Raw genomic sequence first — 23,201 nt, 5'->3', positions numbered from 1 at the left:
CTTTTCAAGTCCAGCCTGGGGTTTCCTTAGAAAGATCCATGCAACAAGGTGTGGTGGCTCACGCCTGTGATCCTGGTTCTGAGGAAGCTGAGGCGAGCAGTTGACTGTGAGTTCAAGGCCAGCCTGGGCTACACAGTAATTAAACGGTCACCAAATGTCCCCTTCTGCACCCCCACCCCCCGCAAAAAGAGCAAGAAAACAAAACCAACACAAAGACCCATCCAACTCAGAATGAAGGTTAAAAGCAGCTAAGGCCAGCTCTGTCCTATAAGGACAGGAAAAAGAACACGTTTTACAAATCAGGCAATTACATTACATTGAGGAAGTCAAGCCATTCTGGCTTCAAAGCTTGACAATTACTAAGTACAAACATTTAGTTCAAGTCTGTCGAGGGAGAGCTCAGTATCCCTTAATTTTGTCTAATATATTTATACTAGTAGGCAGTCAATACAGGAACAGAGGCCCAAAGACAGAAACAATGTAACATCTTCCACCAACCAAGCCACCTAAGATACCTACAAGTGACCCAAATTAAGGAACTCGTATGGGGTAGGGGCAAAGAAGTGACGGGAGAGGAATCTGAGAAATGGGTAGGAGGCGACGGGAGAGGATGGAGTCATGGGGCATTGGCACGTGGTTAACATAATCCCTCTTGAAAGTCAGAGTCATCTCAGAGGTCAAAACCCACCATGTCTCTCCCTAGTACCCCTGATCAATCAAAGTCAGCCGTTGTCAGCTATAAACATCTGACACAGGACACAACAGAACCCAAAGCAAGTCAATAAGAAGCAGAATAAAACACATGCTGCACAGGAGAAATTCCAAGTCTCTAAGACTTTGATGCTTATTTAAATTCTGCCCCCCACTAGAAAAAAAGAGAAAGTTTTAGTGATGATTCATCTATACACACAGACATACTTATGCATAACACAGGAGATTTGCAGATGTAGTATTGGCACTTTTACTGGGATTTTTAAATAAAGTGGGTACAAATATCTGTATACAGTTCTCAATCTAGAGAAACAGGATATCGAATAAAAAGGTGCGAACATCTCTCTTCTTTAACAGAACTGTGAAGCACATTAACTGTTAGGACTCCTGTTTGGTGATTTCATTAATCTGGCTTGATTCACTTAACTTCACAAGTTTGAGAAAATTACTTTTTATCCGTGAGATATGGTTTGTTCACTTCCAGTGCATGTACCATTTGGCCAGAGGTCCATAAATAACATTTTCAATGTAGAAATCTTAAAGTTCTAAAGAGAACTTTCAGTAGATGAATTCTCCTGGAATTTCTTGCAGTAATGGTTCATCAAATTTAAATCGTTTGGAAATGGCCTTTTGCTCCATTTTCTCTTTTTCAGACTGTCTGCATTGTCCTACAGTGTATGAAGTAACTACGATTAACTCCTCTGTCCCAAGGCGTTCCTTGGATCCTCTTGCCTCGGTATCTGCATCAACGTGAGGTACAGATTCGCCTTTTGGGAGAGTATTCACTTCTGCCAGCGCTCCTTTCTTCTTGCATGACGGATCCTGATCACCACGCCCTGACAGCCATGGGTGCTTTAGGCACTCTTCAGCAGTGGCTCGGTCTCTAGAAACACACATTGCACAGGGGGACAGCATTAAAACTTGAATTAAAGTGGGAGAGTACAGCAGAATATTTATCATGTTGTGTTTTGGAAAGCACAAAGAGTTGGCATAAGGATTACTATAATCCCCAAGCTCTGGAATGTGGACACAGTTCCCCATAATGTTGAATAACAGTATTGTAAGTTGAAGCCTCTGGAAAGTTCTGATGAAAATTGAAGGGAAATAGGTGCTCCAATCCACTGTTAATTTCCACTAACCAGGATTGTGAATGCTGTTTGCCACATGATCAATTTGTAATAATCCAGTGTGCTAATCTGTATTTCAATTCTACCACACCGAGGCACATTCAGTTTCTGCAAGTACTTTCATTTTTGCTTTTTCTTTGGACAGTACTGGGCTGGACGTCTACGTTTTTGTGTCTTTCCTTATGAGACTTCAGTGGTCACACTACTTTTGTTTGGAGCAGACCACTCAAAGCAACCAAGCTCCAGTGGTATGGCCAGTAAGCCAACAATCCCAGCTCGTGGGAAGTTGAGGCCGGGGGAATCACGTGTTTTGAGGCCAGGTTGGGCTACATAGTAAGACCACTTATTAAAAGAAAAAAAAAAATACAACAAAAATGCACACAAACAGGACCAGGGTGAGGGTGTGGCAGTGCGCACGTGACCTTGACTCACACCTTCAGCCCTGCCCTCCAGGAGAGAGAGAAAGAGAGGTCAGCGCTTACTCAGGCTTCTTAAGCAGAAGTCTCTTGATGAAGTCAATAGCTGACTCAGACACACCATCAAATTCTTCCTCAGAGTAACTTAGGTTCATCTGTGAGATGTTCAGGAAGGTTTCTTGTTTGTTGTCACCCAGGAAGGGCGACACTCCTGTCAGCATGACATAGGCTAGCACGCCTATGCTCCTGAATCAGAAAGAGAATGCGTGACGGTTAGCATCCCATCCCGTGTGGACGCTGGCCTGAGCACGGTTGCATAAACAATTCTTACCACATATCTGTTGCCATGCTGATAGGATCATAACTAAGAATTTCGGGAGCTATAAGAAAAAACAGAAATAAAAAACGTTTAAGTTTTGTGACAGAAGTTCCTAATCTATTCTAGCATTACAAAATATAAAGCACTTTTACCAAAGTTTATACTGAAGTAACAATATGAATCTAATTGATATGAAATTATCTAAAGTCTTAAGTAGACATCTGTAACTAACCAACCCTTTGGTGTCTCATACCTCCATTCTTGAGTCCTAGCATTTTAAATCTACTTGAGTAAACAGTGTAATATAAAAATGATGTTTCATATAATCCTCAGATATCCAAACTTGTTACAATTCAGCACACCTTCCTCAGTACGCTGGTGTCCTCTCTGAAGGCCCTCCGCACATGGCATGGCTGCCTCTGACCCAGGCCTCCAGCTATTACGCCATCTTTCGGTTTTTTTTTTTTTTTAAATTACTTAATTTGAGAGCGAAAGACACAGAGAGAAAGACAGATAGAGGGAGATAGAGAGAATGGGCACGCCAGGGCTTCCAGCCTCTGCAAACAAACTCCAGACGCGTGTGCCCCCTTGTGCATCTGGCTAACGTGGGACCTGGGGAACTGAGCCTCGAACCGGGGTCCTCAGGCTTCACAGGCAAGCGCTTAACCGCTAAGCCATCTCTCCAGCCCCACCTTTCGGTTTTTATGCTACAGCTAGACTGACATTAAACATATCTGTTCATTAACAAAAGTCAGTCAACAAAAGTAAAAAAACCCTGGCATCCCGGGAAGACATGTATTACAGAATAGGCTATGAAGCTGTACCTCAGGTTCAGAAAAATAATAATCGATAGGAATACTTAACTACTGTAACGCAAAGTCAAAGAAAGATTTTTTTCATATGCAGAGGCTTAAGAAAATACCCAAGCACACATATTTGATGCCTGTTTAGGACAAATCTCCACATAAAAAAGAGGCCAGGCAGGGAATGTCGGGTATGCTTATTCTGCAATTTTCTGAAGTGGCTGAGCGGGAAAGTCATGTATGTTACATAATAAAGTTCTCGTTTCTGCGATTTTGATTCATGAAGTGGCTGAGCTGTGAGGCAATGAGTATTATGTAACGTTTTCTTCGGGGCGTGCATCTATAGAAGTGTATGCCCTGCGCACACGTGCTCTCCGCTTGGGCTCCCCTGCTCGTCTCCTTGAGGTGGGGTGCTCACCCAACCTAGAGCCGCTGTGTTTGATCTTTTCAGGTCAACGAGGCCCAGAGACTCTCTGCTGTCCTACACCCCTGCCCTCGCTGGCAGAACTAGGGCGCAGACATGTGTGGCTGCACCCAGCTATTTACATAGGTGCTGGGGAATTAAGTTGGGTGGGTGGTCTCAGGCCTCATGGTTGCAGTTTGGTGGTTTGAATGTATGGGCCCTGTATATTTGGGCGTTTTATTCAAATTGGGTTTGGCAGACAGACCCCTGCTATGGGGGGGGGGTGAGGAGACAGGGCTCCTGCTGTCTGTGGGCGACAAGCCTTCGGCTCGCTGCGGGGGACTGTCACTGCTAGGATGGAAGGAGGTGGTCTCTTCCACCACCGACGGAGTCTGTAAGATGGAATAAATCCTTCCTCCCCTGCTTGGCAATCTGTCCCAGCAGCGTGGAGGCCACTATCACACACAGCAAGGGCCCCGATCACCCAGGGCCGGCTCCCCAGCCCTGAAAGCCAGAGGCTGGAAAGAAAGCGGAGAGGTGAGAGAAGAGCAGGCCGAGGCGTTAGAAGTGCTTGCTGCCTGAAACACGAGGGGGGCCTCGCGCCACAGACTGTCAAGCCTGACTCCCCAAGCCCACGTAGAAGCGCGGGGTGGCCACGGATGTCTGCAACCACATGCATGTGGAGGGCAGGGCAAAGAGAGTCACGGGGCTGTGGATGGACAGCAGCTCCATGGCGAGAGACCCGACCTCAGGGAAAAAACTGGCTGAGTGACAGAAAATGGCTTCCAAAGCTCTCCCTTGACCCCCCACACATGCACAGCATGCATACGCACACACATCAGCACGCCACACAGTACATCACACAGACTCTACCCACATGCATGTAGCACATGTCACACACCATGCTACATACACATGCATACACCACACACACTGTCACTGCCTTACAGCTGTTTTTTAATTTAATTTAATTTAATTTTTTAGCTCCACCTGCCTTCCTGTGTCACTGTGTTCTGGAACCGTTATCTTTCACAAAGGCTCTCCACTGCCTCCTAGCTTCTCTACTTCACGTTGTTACCCTGAGGTTCACAGGCACCTGGCGAGCCCTCCCTGTACCCAGCAACGTCCACTCTGAGCCGCATGAGCTCGATGCTTCTGCTGGCAGAGCTGCAGCCGGGGGCTATGCTTCTCGCGCCCTGACCTGCGGTCTCTGGGACTGCCTAACGCTCGTCATCGCTGTAAACCCAAGGGCGGGACTCGCTCTGCCATGCCAGTTCCCAGCCCGAGCTTCTTCAAGGTTTGTCTCCTCCTGTCGCCTAGCAGCTCTTCAAGCCTTACAGCGGGGGTGGGGGGCAGCGGAAGAGCTCTGCTTGCCGCGCGGGAAGCCAATTCCCAGCTCAAGGCAGCTTTCTTGCCTTCCACGCTGGGGCCACCAGTTTGGTTCCTTACTCTTGAATGTTTCCATCTCTTCCTTGTATTTTATCTTATTTATTTTATTTTTTTGAGGCAGGGTCTCATGTAGCCAGGGCTGGCCTCAGACTAGCCGTGTTGCTGAGGATATAGATCCTTGAACTTCTGAACTTCTTGCCTAACCCTCTCTGGTGTTAGGATTACAGGTGTGTGCTGCCATACCCACTTCTAAATTTAATTCAAAGGAATGATGGCACACACCTTTAATCCCAGCTCTCACGAAGATGAAGTAGGGGGATTGCCAGCCTGCAGCTACAGAGTGAGTGCCAGGTCAGCCTGGGCTGCCTTGGAAACAAAAAAACCCAAAACAACAAAGGAGGAACTCTCTGATGGAAAAAATTCAATAAAGCAGATAGCTGGTCTCACTGTGCACAAGTTCACATGCTAACTCCCTACTGAAAGTGGTCATGACCTCACGTACAAGACTCACCCATTTTTATGAACACTCACCCACATACTCGGGGGTCCCCATAATTTCTCGGAGCTCTTCACTGTTCTTCACTATTCTTGAAAGGCCAAAATCCACTATCTTAATGTCCCCCAGCGGAGCTTCACTTGTCAGCAGAATGTTCTGAGGCTGAAAACACAATTCCTCTCCAAATGAGTAACACAGTAACTTAAATACACAAACATGCAGCCTCAACTCATCTCACCTGTGAAACTAAGAACAGGGAATTTCACACTAGGCAGACCAGTCTTACTTACGTGTGCGTGTGTGCTGTGCTTCATGTGTTCACATGCGAAGGCATGTGTGTGGAGGCCAGTGGTCGCTGTTGAAGGACAGGAGAAAGCTAGCTTGCTTTTTAAGGCAGTTTCACTTAGGAAGGGAGGCTCAGAGAGAAACATGAGATGCCACCACAGAAACGGAACTTGTAGCGGCTGGTTGACGCTGACCTGCAGCGCCCCCTGCTGCCCAGGCCGGCACACTACCTGGACAGGCGGCCCTGGTGGGCTAGGCCAGGGCTCCATCCTCTGAATTCACCAACTGATGGGGTCTTCCCCTTACCTACAAACACTCCTCCCTTCTGGCCTGCCTACCTCTCCTCGTTGAGGTCACAATGACACACGTGAGTCTGGCTTCCCCCTCACCCTGGGTTGGGGAGGCGTGAAACGGCTTCTTGGTTTGGATGGCCTTTCTGCTTGCCTCTGCTTTATACTTGTCACTTTTATTACATGCATGATTTTCCTCTGGGTTCTGAACCTACCATTTGTGTCTTTTTCTTTTACTCCAGATATACCACGTGGGTGCTCTCACTAACTCTAGACTTGCTACCTGTGTAATTTCTTTTTTTTTTTTTCTTTCGAGGTAGGGTCTCTAGTCCAGGCTGACCTGGAATTCACTATGAAGTCTCAGGGTGGCTTTGGACAAATAGCAATTCTCCTACCTCTGCCTCCCGAGTGCTGGGATTAAAGGTGTGCACTGCCACACCCAGCCTGTGTAATTTCTTTAAACTTCGGGAACCATGAGTGTAACTCTCTTTGTTACTCATTTCTCCTGAGTCTCTTGGCCTCTGCCTTGATATCTGCCCTCTTAACCTCTCTAAATACACAAAGCAGATGCCGTGCGGGTTCTTCCTCTTCCCTGCGCAGGCGCCCACATTGGACTTTTCCCGGTGCCAGCGGCCGTACCCGAATCTGACTCTTAAAGCCTCAGCCTCTCGAGCCCACGTTTGCTGCTTTACTCTCATTTCTCCTTAAAAGCCTCCGTTTCTCAAGTTCACACACTTGCTCCAGGTTTTCGCCCAGAAACCTCAATTTCTCTTACACAAACCTTATAAACTAAGCAGAGTTTCCACATAAGTGTGTGTTCCCTACATCCCACAATTTGTGATTTCTCCCTAAATAAACTTAATTAATTCATAATTTATCAGTTCTTTGTTAAAGGTAGGACTAAACCCAAACTTAGGGTTCATAAATTCTGAGACATCTCCTGAGCCCCAAATTCCTGTATCAATGTCAGGTGTCCACTCTACTTACTGAGTCAAAATCTCTCTTTATCCCAGAGCTTGCTGATTCAGGTAGGCCATCTGACCTGGGGGTCCTCTGCCCTCACCTCCTAAGCACTGGTATTACTGGTGGGTTGTCATACCCTCCTGGCATCTATGAAGGGTACTGTGAAACTAAACTCTAGTTTTCACTCTCACACAGTAAGTGTTTATCCACTGAGCCATGTCTCCAGCACCAAGCCATTTTTTATTTTATTATTATTATTTTTTTGGTTTTTCGAGGTAGGGTCTCACTCTAGCCCAGGCTGACCTGGAATTCACTAAGGAGTCTCAGGGTGGCCTCGAACTCATGGCAATCCTCCTACCTCTGCCTCCCTAGTGCTGGGATTAAAAGCGTATGCCGCCACACCTGGCTCCCTAGCCATTTTTAAAAGAAATGCATTTGTAGTATACCTTAAAGTATATTATAAATATATATTATTTGTCTTGTATTTTCAATCTCTCCCTCTATCCTAGCTCTTCCTCAACATATAAATATATCTAAGTCCTTACCCTTTTGGTTTGAGGTTTTTGTTCTGAGACATGGTTTCACATAGCTCAGGCTGGCCTTGAACTCCCAATCTTCCTGCCTCTAATCTCTCAAGAACTGAAATTTATAGGTATGTGCTCAGTTTCTACCCTAACCTTAAAATTCGAACCAAGCCCCTTAGAACCACCACGCCAAAATACTCTGAATGCCTTCTAGCACTGAGCCTCCTACCTACCCTCTAAGCTTAGCTTCCTACGGGCGTGACTAAGGACACTCGGTATCTTTAATCCATCATTCACGTGCCTTCTACCAATAACCAAACACCCACCAAGTCCCAGCCCCACAGCAGGAGCTGCAGATTATCCAGCCAGTCTTGTTTCATTCCTCTTAGAGATGACCCATTTTATGAGTGCGGTTTTCTTCGGCTCTGCTCAGGATCTCACCCATCACCTGGTCATCTGCTCTCCCTCCTGCAGCCTATTTTCAGACAAATGCCACCTACTCCCGGAGCGTCACTCACCACTTATACACTGATCTCTAAACCCACAGCACAGCATCAGTTGAAAGTTCTCAAATTCCACAACACGGCAGACCTTCAACTCAGTGACCCTTGCAGAGTAGTTTGCCATACACAAACTGATTTCTGTCTTCTGTATTCCCAATCTCAGCTCTTCAGTAAAATACCAGGGAATTATCCTGAAGCACTCCATCATTTCCGTATCTCAATGGGTCATTAGTCATGAGTAGTCTTCCGTATTTTTCTCTTGGCTTCAGTGACAAAGCAGGGTCCCAGTGTTCCTCACACTCTGACTGCTTTTTCTGTCTCCGTCTATTGCGTGGTCTACCGTACGTTGGGTTTCCCGTGGCCTGATGCAGCGGCACTTTCCTCTTCACTCAGGCTCAGTCTGCACCAAGCACACCCGCGGCCAAGCCCTAAACATCACCCACACCTTAGGACTCATGCATTCTTACTTTCAGATTCCTATCAGTTGTTACCTAATTTCTCCTCTCTGATATCTCGAAGCCACTTTGAATTCAGCCTACAAAAAGAATTTTTTTTTTGGTCTCAAACCAGATTCTCTGTGCCAGTGACAGTAACCCACCAGCACACAGCTACAAATGACTGTGGCCAGCCGCTTTTCCTCACCCCCTTTCATGTAGTAAACATGTCACCGTATCGGGTTGATTTTGAACTCTGTATTGTTTTTATTTTGTCTATTCTCCATCTACAGAAAGCTACCATCGTTTCCTGGTCAACTGTAATGGCCACTTCAATGGTTTAATGGATCTGTTCTGCCCATACAGAAGCCACACGACTTTCCAGCTTTGCAGGAAGCTGATGCTATCTGAACGAGCCCTTTCCCAGCTTACGTGTTGATGGGGTACACATCCCTTCCAGGCCTAGCTCCCAGAGATCACCACATGCCGTTCCCCTTGGCACTGTGTAAAGCCTCCTGTGCCACTCTTGAGCACCCCCAACGCCTCTAAGATATATTCGTGGGTAACCAGTGCTGTGGGTCGGGGGCTTCCTTGGGTGGTGTAGCCTCCTGAAAGTTGCCCATACTCCTGTAAGAAATCCCACACCATGCATGGCTGACTATAACTATTTTAAAAATAAATAAAATAAAAGCAAGTTTGACTCCTTGTGTGTTTGCGCGTGCGTGTGCTACCGCGCGTAGGTAGCGGTCAGAGGACAACTTCTGAACATCGGACATCGGCCCTGGCCTCCCACCTTGTTGGAGGTAGGGTCTCTCGTTCCCATCACTGCTTACTGCTGCGTTTGCAAGGCTGGCTGGTCTGTGAGCTTCTGTGAAATTCTGTCACTGCCTCCAGTGTTCTGAGACTGCAGAAGCCCACCAAGGTCTGGCTTTCACGTGAAGTCTGGGATCCAAACCTGGGCGCTCGGGCTTGAGTAGCAAGCACCTAGTCCACTAGGCCATCTCCCCCAGTCCTGATTTTACTCTTAAAGAAAATCTAAGTACAACTAAAAGACTGTAATTTCTGACAGTTCTTTGATGTTGATACACATCCACTTCTAATAAGTTGAAATGGATATGCTAGAAACAAAGATAAGTACTTTTACATGTATGACTTAGATGTCTACTTGAAGATTAATTAATTAGATTAACTGATTAATAAGGAAGAGGCTGTGGGGCGTCAGTCGGTGGCAGCTGCTCTGACGCAGACAGGGTGTGGGGAGGGCTTATTTCCTTCTTCACCTTTGTGTGTAATCCATTTACCATTTTCGAATTTCCTGGCAGCTTGAAAAGGCTTCCTGCATCATGAGCAAGGTTTCAAGAAATATTTTATCAGACAATAACCTTCTTCAATCTATCAGACAAGTAAATGACTGCATTAATTATTAAGGCCCAGACTATCGTAGTGAAATGAGCCAAGCTGGAGAACAGTTTAGAAATGCTTTTATGCTACCCTCGCTGTTAAAAGCAATATCCTGACGCTTCAACTGTGAGTGATTTGACTTAAGTCCCAAAGGCAAGGGCTACTGTCTAGTTTGCTTTTAGCCCTGCGCCTAGCAGAAGGGGCCAGTTACCAGCAGTATCTAAGCGGCCTGCGGGAGCACAGGATCATGAGGCCTGGCTTCTTCGTGTTCCTTCCACTAGCCCTTCCCCCACCCGAGTGACAGCAGTCCAGTACAACCAGTGACTCATTCTTCAGTTCGCTGAGACAATTCCGGGACTGGAGCTAGTTTCTGTATGACTTTAATTACCGCTTTCCCAGCTTGTCACACTGGCAGCGGAGTCTAAGGTAAATGATGGGCTTTCCCTTTTCAGACACCTGCCAATCCGCAGAGAATCCCCCACTCTTGGTTTCAAGGTATTTGGCACAGTGTCTTTAGCAAATTGGCCTTGGCAAGGGCCACCAGGGCTGCACTGCAGCCAGACACAGAGCAGCCCTTCTTTACCAGCAGGTATCTCGTCCACAGGGGCGACCAGCACAGTTCTTCCAACTTCCAAACCCTTTCTGTCTCCGGAATAAAAACTTCTCATTATTATCACAGTAGCAGCTAAAGAGCCTGCTATCTCAGTGTTACAAGACAAAACAAGAGAAGTATATATTTACCTTTGAAACAGTGTGGGGAATCCCCCCCCCCCCAGGTAGGGTCTCACTCCATCCCAGGCTGACCTGAACTCACTCTGTATTCTCAGACTGGCCTGGAATTCATGATGATCCTCCTACCTCTGCTCTCCAAGTGCTGGGATTAAAGGCATGCAGCTCCACGCCTCCCCCATACCTATAAGTGTGTGTGTATATAATCTTATTTGTTTGCAAGCACAGAGAGACAGACAGACAGAGAGAATGGGCATCCAGATGCATGTGTCACTTTGTGTCTCTGGCTTTATTCTTGCACTGGGGAACTGAACTCATGTTGTTAGACTCTGAAGGCAAGCACCTTAACCACTGAGCCTTCTCTCCAGCCTTTTTTTAAAAAATTATTTATTTATTTATTTGAGAACGACAGACATAGAGAGAAAGACAGAGAGAGAGAGAGAGAGAGAGAGAGAGAGAGAGAGAGAGAGAGAGAGAATGGGCGTGCCAGGGCTTCCAGCCTCTGCAAACGAACTCCAGATATGTGCGCCCCCTTGTATATCTGGCTAATGTGGGACCTGGGGAACTGAGCCTCGAACCGAGGTCCTTAGGCTTCACAGGCAAGCGCTTAACCGCTAAGCCATCTCTCCAGCCCCAGCCTTTTTTTTTTTTTTTTTAAATAGCTTTGCTTTTCAAGCTTTTCCAGAGTGAAAGAGAGGCAATAATATAGCATAAACCCTCACTGAACACGTGGCGCCTGTAAGCATTGACAACAGGCTTTGTCTAGGCTCAAAGTGGTTCTCTTCAGAGAGAAGTCACCACTCGCCCCATTCCCACCTCAGCCCTGTGTCTGCAGCTCACCCGAGGACTGAGGAAGGGCAAGTGTAAGGGCAGAAGAAAGGCTCATTGCAGACCAGCTGGCCTCCGACTTCCTCTGGTAACTGGAGAAGTCCAGTTGGCAACATCAAAAGCCCATCTTTTCAGGAAGGCCCCTTTAGGTCTAGAAAGAACTTTACATTCACTGAGTACACTGGAAAGAAAATAGTATGATTGATACTGAAGATACCGGTGAGAAAGAGGAAGATGTCATTTCCTGTGTAAATACACAGTTGAACCTGTTATTCAAGAACTTAATATTCACCTTGATTACTACTTTCAAGTGACATCAAAGATCCATGACACATGGGATGGCAACCTGTTTCACGAGTTCCTGAATAATGCTCATAGGTTGGGCTGTCATGAATGGACAGTTCATTTCCTGCATGTGCCACATTATTTTAACTGGGGGTCTGTTCCTAGAAGACCCTTTTTTTGTTTTGTTCTTCTAAGTAGGGTCTCACTCTAGCTCAGCTTCACCTGGAATTCACTATGTAGTCTCAGGGTGGCCTTGAACTCATGGTGATCCTCCTACCTCTGCCTCCCAAGAGCTGGGATTAAAGGCATGTGCTACCATGCCCAGCTTTAGAAGACCTTTCTATATAATAAAACTAGCAAAACATATGAAAGTATATTATTTTATATAATAAATAAATTAAAAAGTTGACAGTATAGGGCTGGAGAGATGGCTTAGTGGTTAAGTGCTTGCCTGTGAAGCCTAAGGACCCCGGTTCAAGGCTCGGTTCCCCAGATCCCACGTTAGCCAGATGCACAAGGGGGCACACGCGTCTGGAGTTCATTTGCAGAGGCTGGAAGCCCTGGCGAGCCCATTCTCTCTCTCTCCCTCTATCTGTCTTTCTCTCTGTGTCTGTCGCTCTCAAATAAATAAATAAATAAATTTAAAAATTAAAAAAAAAAAAAGTTGACAGTATAAAACCACCTACAAAGAAAGAGTAAGAACACTCTCTTGGGAATCCTTCGGCAGGGCCAACGCTAAGTGTGAACTTACACTGAAGCCCAGACTACGACACTTCTTTCTGAGACATTGGTCAACGTGTCCTGCAGGGAGAACTTCTGAATTTCTTATGAATATAACAGACTGAAGGGCAAAAAAAAGCCACAGTCTGCTGACTCAAGCTGGGAAGGGCTTTTAGTTAGGTCTTGAGAGCATGTGTGGGTATACAGCTATGCCCACTCTCCAGCAAAACCCTCCTTTCCCATCATGTAGCTGCTGTGTGTGCCCTGTGAGTATCAGCCACAATGCTAAAGAATGAATTTAAACTAGAATCTTGCAGAAAAGAAAGCATTCAAGTAAACTTATTTCTTTTGTTGTTTTTTTCTATAAGAAACTTACATAAAAGGATATAACTATTATTCTACTTTATTTCAAGTGAGACACTGAAAAAGTTTCTTTAGCAATTGACTTCCAGACATCACACACACTGCAGTGTCCTGAACTGGGCCTGGGGACTCGGACTCTGTGATCTCTGCTACTTGGAAGTCTGGATGAGAGGACTGCGTGTTCCCCGCCAGCCCGGGCTTTGCTCCTTTACACACTGCTATTTCCACATCAGCAGCTACACAGAAGGTGACAGAGAATGTGCCACGTAGCCCGGAGACCGAGCTTCAGCTGTCCTTACGTGAAGCAGAGCCTCTAGTGCTGGGCCTATCAACTCATGGGCGGTGGATCTCGCTCCTGTGTCTGTCTGTCTCTCAGATGGCACTGGGGACTATCCAGGTTTTCTAACTCGGGTCAGAGAACCACTGCTTCAAGGCATCTACTTCCTGCCACAGGGCACCCGCGGCAGTGGTGTGAGTGAATCATGTGACAGAGATGAGGCTGCATCCTTCTCTGGCTATTCGCTTTCTCATCACTTTTCTTCTTTGCAAGTGTTTAAACACTAAGAAAGGTGTGCTTTCCACTTCAAGGCCATTTCATCTTCCCACACCGACCACATCTGGACTTGACGTGAAAGCAGCTGTCAGAAGAACAGGGAAGTTCTACCACAACTGCTGAGAGCCTTCTACTCAGCGTGACTCTCAGGACTCTGGCTGACAGCTGCATCCCGCCCCAGGGAGGCAGCGAAGACTGGACAGCTGCACTTACCCTTCCCGATTCTGAGCGTGAAACTGAACACGGAGGACACACGCACTGGCACACCTTTTGAGACACGAACACTGTAGTGTAGAAGGCTAGAATTATCCAGAATTATCCTTGGGACTTTCTACCTGTGGAGTTTGTTATTTTGCATAGTGTCAGCTGATATTTTGATCACCTGAGTGGATCATAACTGACATAATGTCCTGTATTTTCCCTTCCTCCACTCTTCTTCTGATATATTTTAAATTTTTTAAAAGATTTTATTTACTTATGTGTATGTGTGTGAGTGTGTGTGTGTGTGTGTGTGAGAGAGAGAGACACAGAGAGAGAGAGAGAGAGATAGGGAGAGAAAAGGTGCACTAAGGTCTCTAACCACTGCAGATGAACTCCAGATGCATGCACCGTCTTGTGCATCTGGCTTACGTGGGTACTGGGGAATTGAACCTAGGTCCTTAGGCTTCACAGGCAAGTGCCTTAACCACCAAGACATCTCTCAGCTGTCTAGCCCTCTTCTTTGGATAATTTAAACTAAGAAATCTATTTGCTCCTAATCTCTTCAATTTTCTTATTTTATTTACTCTTGCCTGCCTAATTTTCTAAAACACTCATTTTCAAAATACTCCTACTCAAAAAACCTAAATCCTTATGACATCTGAAAACCTTGGAATCTGGCCTTTTCTCAACTTCAAATTTTCTTTCTTTTTCTTTTTTTTTAAATTTTTTTTTTGTTTTTATTTATTTATTTGAGAGCGACAGACACAGAAAGACAGATAGAGGGAGAGAGAGAGAATGGGCGCGCCAGGGCTTCCAGCCTCTGCAAACGAACTCCAGATGCGTGCGCCCCCTTGTGCATCTGGCTAACGTGGGACCTGGGGAACCGAGCCTCGAACCGGGGTCCTTAGGCTTCACAGGCAAGCGCTTAACCGCTAAGCCATCTCTCCAGCCCTCTTTCTTTTTCTTTATTTTATTATTTATTTATTTATTTTTTTTTGGTTTCTCAAGGTAAGGTGTCACTACTGACCTGGAATTCACTATGTAGTCTCTTGGCAATCCTCCTACTTGTGCCTCCTGAGTACTGAGATTAAAAGTGTGTACCACCACTGCCAGGCTCTTCTTTTACTATTTTTGTTGCTGTTTTTTTGTTAGGGTTTTTCATTAGCCCAGGCTGACCTGAATACACTATGTAGTTTCAGGCTGGCCTTGGACTCACATTGCTCCTTCTACTTCTGCTTCCTGAGTGCTGGGATTAAAGGCATGAGCCATTATGTCTGGTTCTTTTCCTTTAAAGGTTTTTCAAAAAATTTATTTGCCAGCATGGGTTGTGGGGGGAGGGAGAATGGGCACACCAGGGCTTCCAGCTGCTGCAAACCAACTCCAGATGCAAGAGCCACTTTATGTATCTGGCTTTATATGTGTTCTGGGGAAAGGAAACCCAGACTGTTAGGCTTTGCAGGCAAGTGGCTTACTGCTCAGTGCTCCAGCCCATCACCTTTAATTTTCTAGTTGATCACTCAATTTCAATAATAATTCTGTCCTGCTCTCTCCCCCAGCCTATCACAAATAGTTCTAGCTCTTATGAGCGCATACTTTTACTTCTCTACCTATGAGAAAATCCCTAGCCCAAGTTCTATCTCCACTAGAAGTGGTCATCTACCTTAGCAGCACTTTCTGAGCTCCACATTTTGGGAACTGTATTATAATTCATCTTTTTATGCCTGTCCATGAACATTATTACCTTGATGAACTGGGAGGAGGCTAGGAGTTACAACTAGTTCTAAAATCCTTGTTACTTAAGGAAACCCCAAACTTGCAATCTGTATTTGAGTAATTTCACTGGATAGTTTACATGTGGAGTGTCATTCATTAACTATCCCAAATCATAAGTAATTCAGATCTTACCTTCAAATCAAGATGAACAATATCGTGAGAATGTAAGAAGTGGACACCTTCCACAATCTGTCGCATGAGTCTTTGGACATCTTTTTCTTTAAAGGCGTCCTCCTGCTCGGTAACACACTGGTTAAAGATTTCGCCCCCAGCAGCGCTAGAGAAGAGCAACATTAGTCCAGTGTGAGTCACGGAGAGGAAATGGCATGCACAACCACCGCCGAAGAGGCTTTTCACTGTCTGTCCATCGGGGTACTTCCAACACTGCTCTGATGGCCTCCAGCAGCTAAATGCGGGATATGTGCCAAGATGCGGGCCTGCCTCGGCAGGTCACTTTGCCAGCCGGGTATGACACAAAACTATGTTCATCAACTGGAATGAGGAATTTCATTGTGGCCAACAGTTTCTTCTCCACCCCACCCCCACCGGCCACATGCTGAGGACCAAACCCAGGGCCTGGAACTTGCGAGACAAGGGCTCACCCACTGGGCCAAGTAAGTGCCCAGCCCTTTGTTTTCCAATTCCACTTTATCAACTCCTGGACCTCACAGCATCTTACAACATTTTGGAAATAGTATTCAACAGAAGTCAATTTACACAAATTCAAGAATTCGTCTTAAAATTAAGAGTGATTTATTCCATTATGATGTTTACCCATTCAGTTTTAACAAGGGATTTCCTGTATTTTCAGCAACCAAAGTAGCATAAAACATGGTTAGCTAAGATTTTTCTCTTAGACTTAGACTTAGAGAAAGCTTTAAAAACTAGCCTGAATCATCCCTAAGACTACATTTCTCCCAAACTCTCTCTTTCTCTTTTTTCAAGGTAGGGTCTCGCTGTAGCTCAGGCTGACCTGGAATTCACTATATAGTCTAAGGATGGCCTCAAACTCATGGAGATCCTCCTATCTTTGCCTTCCGAGCAAGCAACTTTTAATTTCTTTTTTTTTTTAATTTGAGAAAGAGGCAGATTAAACACACGCACAAATACATGTGTGTGTGTGTGTGTGTGTGTGTGTGTGTATATATATATATATATATATATATATATATATATATATATATGGAAAGAGAGAGAGAGAGAGAGAGAGAGGAGAGGGAGAATGGGCAAGTCAGGGCCTCTAGCTGCTACAAATGAACTCCAGACACATGCACCACCTTGTGCATCTGGCTTACATGGGTCCTGGGGAATCACACCTGGATGGCTCAGTGGTTAAGGCACTTGCCTGCAAAGCCAAAGGACCTCGGTTCGATTCCCCAGGACCCACGTAAGCCAGATGCATAAGGTGGCGCATGCGTCTGGAGTTCGTGTGCAGTGGCTAGAGGCCCTGGCGTGCCCATTGTCTCTCTCTCACTCTGTGTCTGCCTCTTTCTCTCTTGTGCTCTCTCAAATAAATAAACAAAATTTAAAGAAAAACTTAAAAAATATAAATAAACTACCTGACATGAAATAAAGAAAAGAGGAAAAGACAAGAAAGTCAGCAGGATCCGAGGGCCACGTGGGCAGCCGCCATGGAGCAGTCTAGGGGGCGGTGCAGCGGTGTAGGGGCGCCGAGGAAGACTCAGGACACGGACAGTCAGAACGCAGCCAGCGCGTGAGGAGGACCCGGCAAGGATCCGCCGCTCAGGAAGTCCGGCAGAGTGAACACAGACACAGAACACGGCACGCTCCACTTCTTGAAAAATCAGGATGAGAAAAGATTTCCCACCAGGTGCATTTCTAGAAAAAAGGATAATCCAGGCTTCTTGCCGTATGCAAGACAAGGAAGAGGACAATGGAATGAGACCTCCGAGCGGGGAGATGGGCGCGGGGATGCTCCTGGAATCCAGTTCTAAGGGCTTGAGAGGAACCGGCAGTTAGTGAGGTAGAGAAGACGGTGCCAACGAGAGTATGAGACGAGGGAAAAACATTTAAACCACTTTCAAGTAAGACATCGAAGGCTGGCAGACACTGTAAATGCCTCCTTCTCCAGGAAGCCCTCCCTGACAGCAGCTCAGCCCAGAGCTGGAAGCAGAGCCTGTGGGGCACGAACTCTGCGGTGTCCTAAGAACAACGATGATCTCTGTTGTCATTTTCCTGCATGAAAATCCGTTCTAAACCTTGGGACCTATGGTTAAGTACTGACACTTACACCCCGTGTGCACAGAGCATGAAGGTCTCACGGGCGGCTGGCAGATCTCGCCCGCAGCCTGGCACAGTGGCAAGGTTCAGTGCTTATGGTAACTACGTATTCTATGCTTGCTCAGACCCAACAAGGGTTTCTGGGAAGCACTGGCACTGCCACACAGTTCTATCTAACCCTTGGCCACACCTTGAGCCCTGAGGGAAGAGAGCTTTGTTATCTTCACTTACATATCACCAGCGCACACAGGCGACCATAACCTGTCCCTTTCCACAGAAACATCCGCGGATGTGGCTGAAGATTTTGGTACCTCAGTATTGAGTATATCTCCAGGATTTCCTTTTCAAATTAGAAATAGTACACATATATATTTGCCAAATCACTCTGGTTTTCAAACTTTATCACTGAAGCAACAGAAGACACAAAGGCATCGTCTCATCAACACGAGGTTTTCACCGTCCCTGACACTACCTACACAAGACCATCATAAGAGGAGGAAAAGATCATGACCTCAAAATAAAGGAGAGACTGATTGACATGGGGAGGAGATGTGATGGAGAATGGAATTTCAAAGGGGGAAGTGGGGGGGTATTATCATGGGATGTTTTTTATAATCATGGAAAATGTTAATAAAAATTGAGAAAAAAAAGAAAAACAAAACAAAAAATTAAAAATAAAGAATAATAAAAAAGTTCCTTAATAAACTAAGATATTTTTGGTTCATTTTGAGGCCAGGTTTCACTCTATAGTCCAGGCTAACCTTGAATTTACTTTAGAGCCAAGGTTGCTCTTCAACTCACAGTGACCCTAGTTTAGACTCCTGAGTGCTAGGATTAAAGGTGTTAGGCATCAGATGCCTTCCTGGAGGCAGTTATTGGGGGTGAGCATATGGTATTACAGCCAGTTTCCCCATGTTAGTATTTGGCACACTCTCCTGTTACTATGGTCCACCTTATGGTGATGTCCACCCTCTGCTCATGCCATCATTTTCTCTTGCCATCATGGAGCTTCCTCTCAAGCCTGTAAGCCAAAATAAACCTCTTCCCCACCCCCCACAAAAAGACAAAAGAGAATGAGGTTATGCCTGCGTTGCTTCTGCTCCTCTGAGAGCAGTGGGGGAGGCCCTCACATCGCCTGCGGGTGACCAGCTAAGCAGCTACGTAAGAGGGCCGTGTGGGACACTCATTTAAGCCATCCTGCACTGGATGCCACAGGACATGAGTCAGGGACAGCTTCAAGATTTCTAGTATAAATAATAAAATAAAGGCAGCTATCAACAGAAATACAGACCACAGTGCAAGAGTGTAGATTTGAAAAGGTTAATGGACTGTGTTGGCGTACGGGTGTATGCAGAGGTGGTGATGACAGGGCTGAGGTTAGAAAGAGTTCGAACATTCGTGTGCAAAGATTCCTGTTCAGGGTGGATGCTTAGACCATGAAATACAGAGGAAGAGTGGCCTGGATGGAACCCTGGGCAATGTTCGTATTCACATACAGTAGCCAAAAAGGCTCGGAGACAGTTTCAAAACCAGGGCTGAAACTAAGTAAGACACTCCTACCACGCCCTCCAAAGCTCAGGGACCAAGGTGGCAGAAAGAAATGTAAGAGCCAAAAGAAGGGAGGAGGGCTTATAATGCTGCCTTCCAGACACAAAGTGGCCTTGACGTTCATGACCTCAGAGTCTGACACTGCCTTCAAAGACCTTCATAAAAATGACATCAAAAGCGAAGAGTCTAACTGGAAGGCAAGGGTTCGGGGGGGGGGGGGGGGGGGTGGGGGTGGGGGTTGGGGTTGGGAGGGGATTATGATCATGGCATACTGTCCACACTTACAGAAGTCTTCAAGAACAAGTTAAAAAAAAAACAAAAAAAAAACAGGGCTGGAGATCTCACTGAAGTTTTAGAAAAGCAGATGGCTTAGGCCAAGGAGTGAAGGGAGCTCTGGCACAGGGGCAGAGGAGTGGATCCATGGAGTATGACCAGGAGACGAAAGACAGTACCTAAGCTACTTATGGGAGAATTCGAGAAGAGGGTGGGGTGGTGGGATGGGGAAAAGGGCCCCTGGAGGAGAGCTTCAGTGCCAGAGGAGGCTGCCTACGGATAACCAACAAGACAGTGAGGAAGGTGAGAATAAAGGGATACAGATAAGAGCTGTTAGCCTTGGAGTTGAGTGTAATTTCTTATTTTCTCCATAAAGGGGAGAAAAGGCTTGGTATTCAATAAAAGCTGGAAAGCAGGCGATCACAGTAAGTGTGCTGAACACGTCTGTGAAGGTGACCTGGAAGGTCCTCTCCAGCGCACCAGGGCCTGGCACATTCCCACAGAGATGCATCTTGTAAGGTGTGGACTCTCCAATCACACTCGGCCCAAAGAAGGTGATACTTACTATTCCAGAACCAGGATAATTTCTGACGGTGTCTCATATACTTCATGCAAATTAATAACCCAAGGGCTGTCCCGAGCTAGCTCAAGTACAGCAATCTCATGAATTATTTCCATCCGGCAATCCTGGCCTTTTCTTCTTTTTCTCACGAATTTTGCTGCAAATTCTTTTCCAGTAGTTTTTTCTATACATTTCCTCACTACTGCAAATTTCCCCCTAGAATGAAAACAAGACATCTGCTGTCAATCCAGGGATCTCTTAAAAACGGTGAGCCAAATTATTGCCTGCTCTAGAAACAGCCTGTGCTGAGCTGATCTCTCAGCCCACAAGGGACTAAAGAATAAGCCAACATTAATGCCAGCATATTTGTAGTTATGCATAATATAACTCATTTTTTGCACATTTATACACAAAAAGCTAGTTGATATGGAAGGGTGGTATGGCCAGGAAGAACTGTGAATAAAGTACAATGACCTGTGTAGAAATCTAGAAAGAAATCTATTACTTTGTATGTGAACCTAAAAATAAGATAATAAAAAACTTAAACCATTTGACTTTTTAATAGAGACTGACCACCAGATTACCCAACATGATGACTTGCACTGCTTCTCGGTGGCTCCAGAGAACATTATCACCATCGAAAGTGAACACGTGGTCACGTGCTCCTCCTCATGAACACCTTTACCAGACTGTCTCGTCTACTTCCCAGCTTTTACCAGACATCCAGTCTTTCCCCCCCTTTAGTCATTCATGATTACATATCATTCATTCTGACTGCATTCGTATCAACAGGAAGCATCTCATTTTCCTGCAAAGATGGCTATAATAAGCATTACTTAGATATACTACTTTATAGCTTGTCATTAAACTAATAAGCCTGCATAACCAGCAAGTTATTTTAGCTCTCTCATTTTTCTGATCTCTATGTATGAAAGGACATGAATAAAATCTACTTCAGAAATGTTAAGACCTGAAGTACATCCAGAATTAGATTCACAGCCATTGGCACACTGCGGGAACCCTGTTGCAGGAACAGCCATGGCTAAATTCAGGCCTCCTCGCTAGACTTTCTCTGCCCCGGCACCGCTCCTCACCCAGCTCTCCAGGCATCAAAACACAGCTGCCGACGCTCTGCTTACACACCAGGGACAGGCCCCAGACACCACCCGTTTCTGAGCTACACTCCCCACATTTTCTTTCCTTTCAGTATATCGTGCGTCAGTATGATTTAGGGTGACTCAGGACACTTTTCTGTGAAGGGAAATGGACTGCGTATCTTTAGTTCTGTGGGTCATATGGTCACTGCTGCAACTGAAGTACAATTTGCATAGACAAGGGTGGACACGTAGCACGATACGTAAGTTTTATGGCAACGTAACCTCCTAATGTTTGGTTTGCTGGACTGCTTGCCACTGTCTCCACTGAAAGTGCCTGCCAGCAGGACCCATCTGCTTCCACGCCGCATTAGTGACTCGTTGCTGCGATCTAACACCAGACCTCGAGCAATTGTAAGGAAGGAAGAGCTCATCTTGGCTCACATTCCAAGATTATAGTCCGTCATGGTAAGGAAGGCACAGTGGCAGGAGCTGAGCAAAGTGGTCATACTCAGTCCACAGCGAGGAAGCAGAGTCAGGAGTGCCGTGCCCTCTCCTGGGCTGTGGTCAGGCGCCTCCCACAGGAGCATGGGTCTCCCTAGCTCAACCTAATCAGGAGGATGCCCCACTCCCCGCAAGTGCACAGGCTCATTTCCTAGGTGATCCTAGGCGATGTGGAACTGACAGTTAACATAAACCACCACAGCGGTGAATGGCTGAGGCATTCCTATCAGTACTGCCAAAATTCAGTCTTTATGATGTCATCCAGGGATACTTTTCAGACTAATTAACTATGAAATCTACAAAAGTGCTGCCACTTTTTGCCATGCTAGTTTTCCATCTGTGGAACAAAACCAGACAATTCCATGAAGTGATGGGAAAACTACTGTTTCCTTTTCATATAACCAAGGTTACTCTGAAATGCATGGAATGTCAATCAGAACACTCAGTGAGTTGGTAGCTCTGTTCTCTCCTGTCCTAATTACAGTCAATCAGCGTCTAGCACAGTGAAGTAAATCTTGTTCTGGAAAGGTGAAGTTTCTTTTTCTCTTGTTAACATGGCAGTAAGACAATTATCTTAATATTTGTAAAAATGGGCATTCTTACCATTGTTTGTAACTGCAAGGCCCTTCCCCGTTATAAGCTTTGTTACTTTTTCTCCAGACAGGTTTGCAATAAAAGGCAGCAAGACTGGTACCAGCCAAGAACAGTGGGCACCACGTCTGCACAACACCCTCTTCAAGTACAACCATTACAATGACTTTGTCAGTAAGTGAGGCTGGGGAGTCAGGTCTGACCGCAGAGCCAGCGCCCTTTGACAGCTTCTCAAAACCGAAGAGAAACAACCACCTCTCTGCTTCCAACACACAAAATGCAAAGCCTTCCCCTTCCCGGGCTCCCCGCCCGCGGCCCGTCCCCTCCCGGTACCGACCCCGGAGCCCCGCAGCCTCGTCCCCCTTCCCGGTACCGACCCCGGAGCCCCACGGCCCCGTCCCCCTTCCCGGTACCGACCCCGGAGCCCCACGGCCCCGTCCCCCTCCCGGTACCTACCCAGGGACCCCGAGGCCCCGTCCCCCTCCCGGTACCGATCCAGGGACCCTGAGGTCCCGTCCCCTTCCGTAACGACCCCGGGACCCCGCGGCCCCGTCCCCTCCCGGTACCGATCCAGGGACCCCGCGGCTCCGTCCCCCTCCCGGTACCGACCCCGGGGCCCCGCGGCCCCGTCCCCTCCCGGTACCGATCCAGGGACCCCGCGGCCCCGTCCCCCTCCCGGTACCGACCCCGGGGCCCCGCGGCCGCCCCCCGTACCTGCCCAGCTCGCGGCCCGGGCTCAGGCCGTAGGCGTCCCGGAAGGGCTCGGAGCGCAGGCGGGCGCGGATCTCAGCGAGCAGCCCGCGGGCCGGAGGCCGCAGCGCCCGACAGCCCGGGGCGGAGGCGGCGGCGCCCGGCTTCTCCGGGGGGATCAT

At 46.7% G+C, this 23,201-nt stretch overlaps 1 protein-coding gene across 1 annotated transcript; it reads right to left on the bottom strand.

Moving 5' to 3' along the window:
• Positions 1-945: 945 nt before the first annotated feature.
• Positions 946-23,201, bottom strand: Stk17a (serine/threonine kinase 17a). The gene is made up of 7 exons (XM_045136146.1): positions 23,044-23,201; positions 20,144-20,356; positions 15,649-15,793; positions 5,700-5,826; positions 2,586-2,634; positions 2,321-2,500; positions 946-1,594 (listed from the first exon to the last, which is right to left on the bottom strand). The coding sequence occupies exons 1-7, from the start codon at positions 23,199-23,201 to the stop codon at positions 1,270-1,272; spliced, it is 1,197 nt and encodes a 398-aa protein (XP_044992081.1). The 3' UTR covers positions 946-1,269.

The sequence above is a fragment of the Jaculus jaculus genome, chromosome 16 (assembly GCF_020740685.1).
Source record: "Jaculus jaculus isolate mJacJac1 chromosome 16, mJacJac1.mat.Y.cur, whole genome shotgun sequence".
Lineage (NCBI taxonomy): Eukaryota > Metazoa > Chordata > Mammalia > Rodentia > Dipodidae > Jaculus > Jaculus jaculus.
This window is presented reverse-complemented; position numbering and strand designations above follow the sequence as displayed.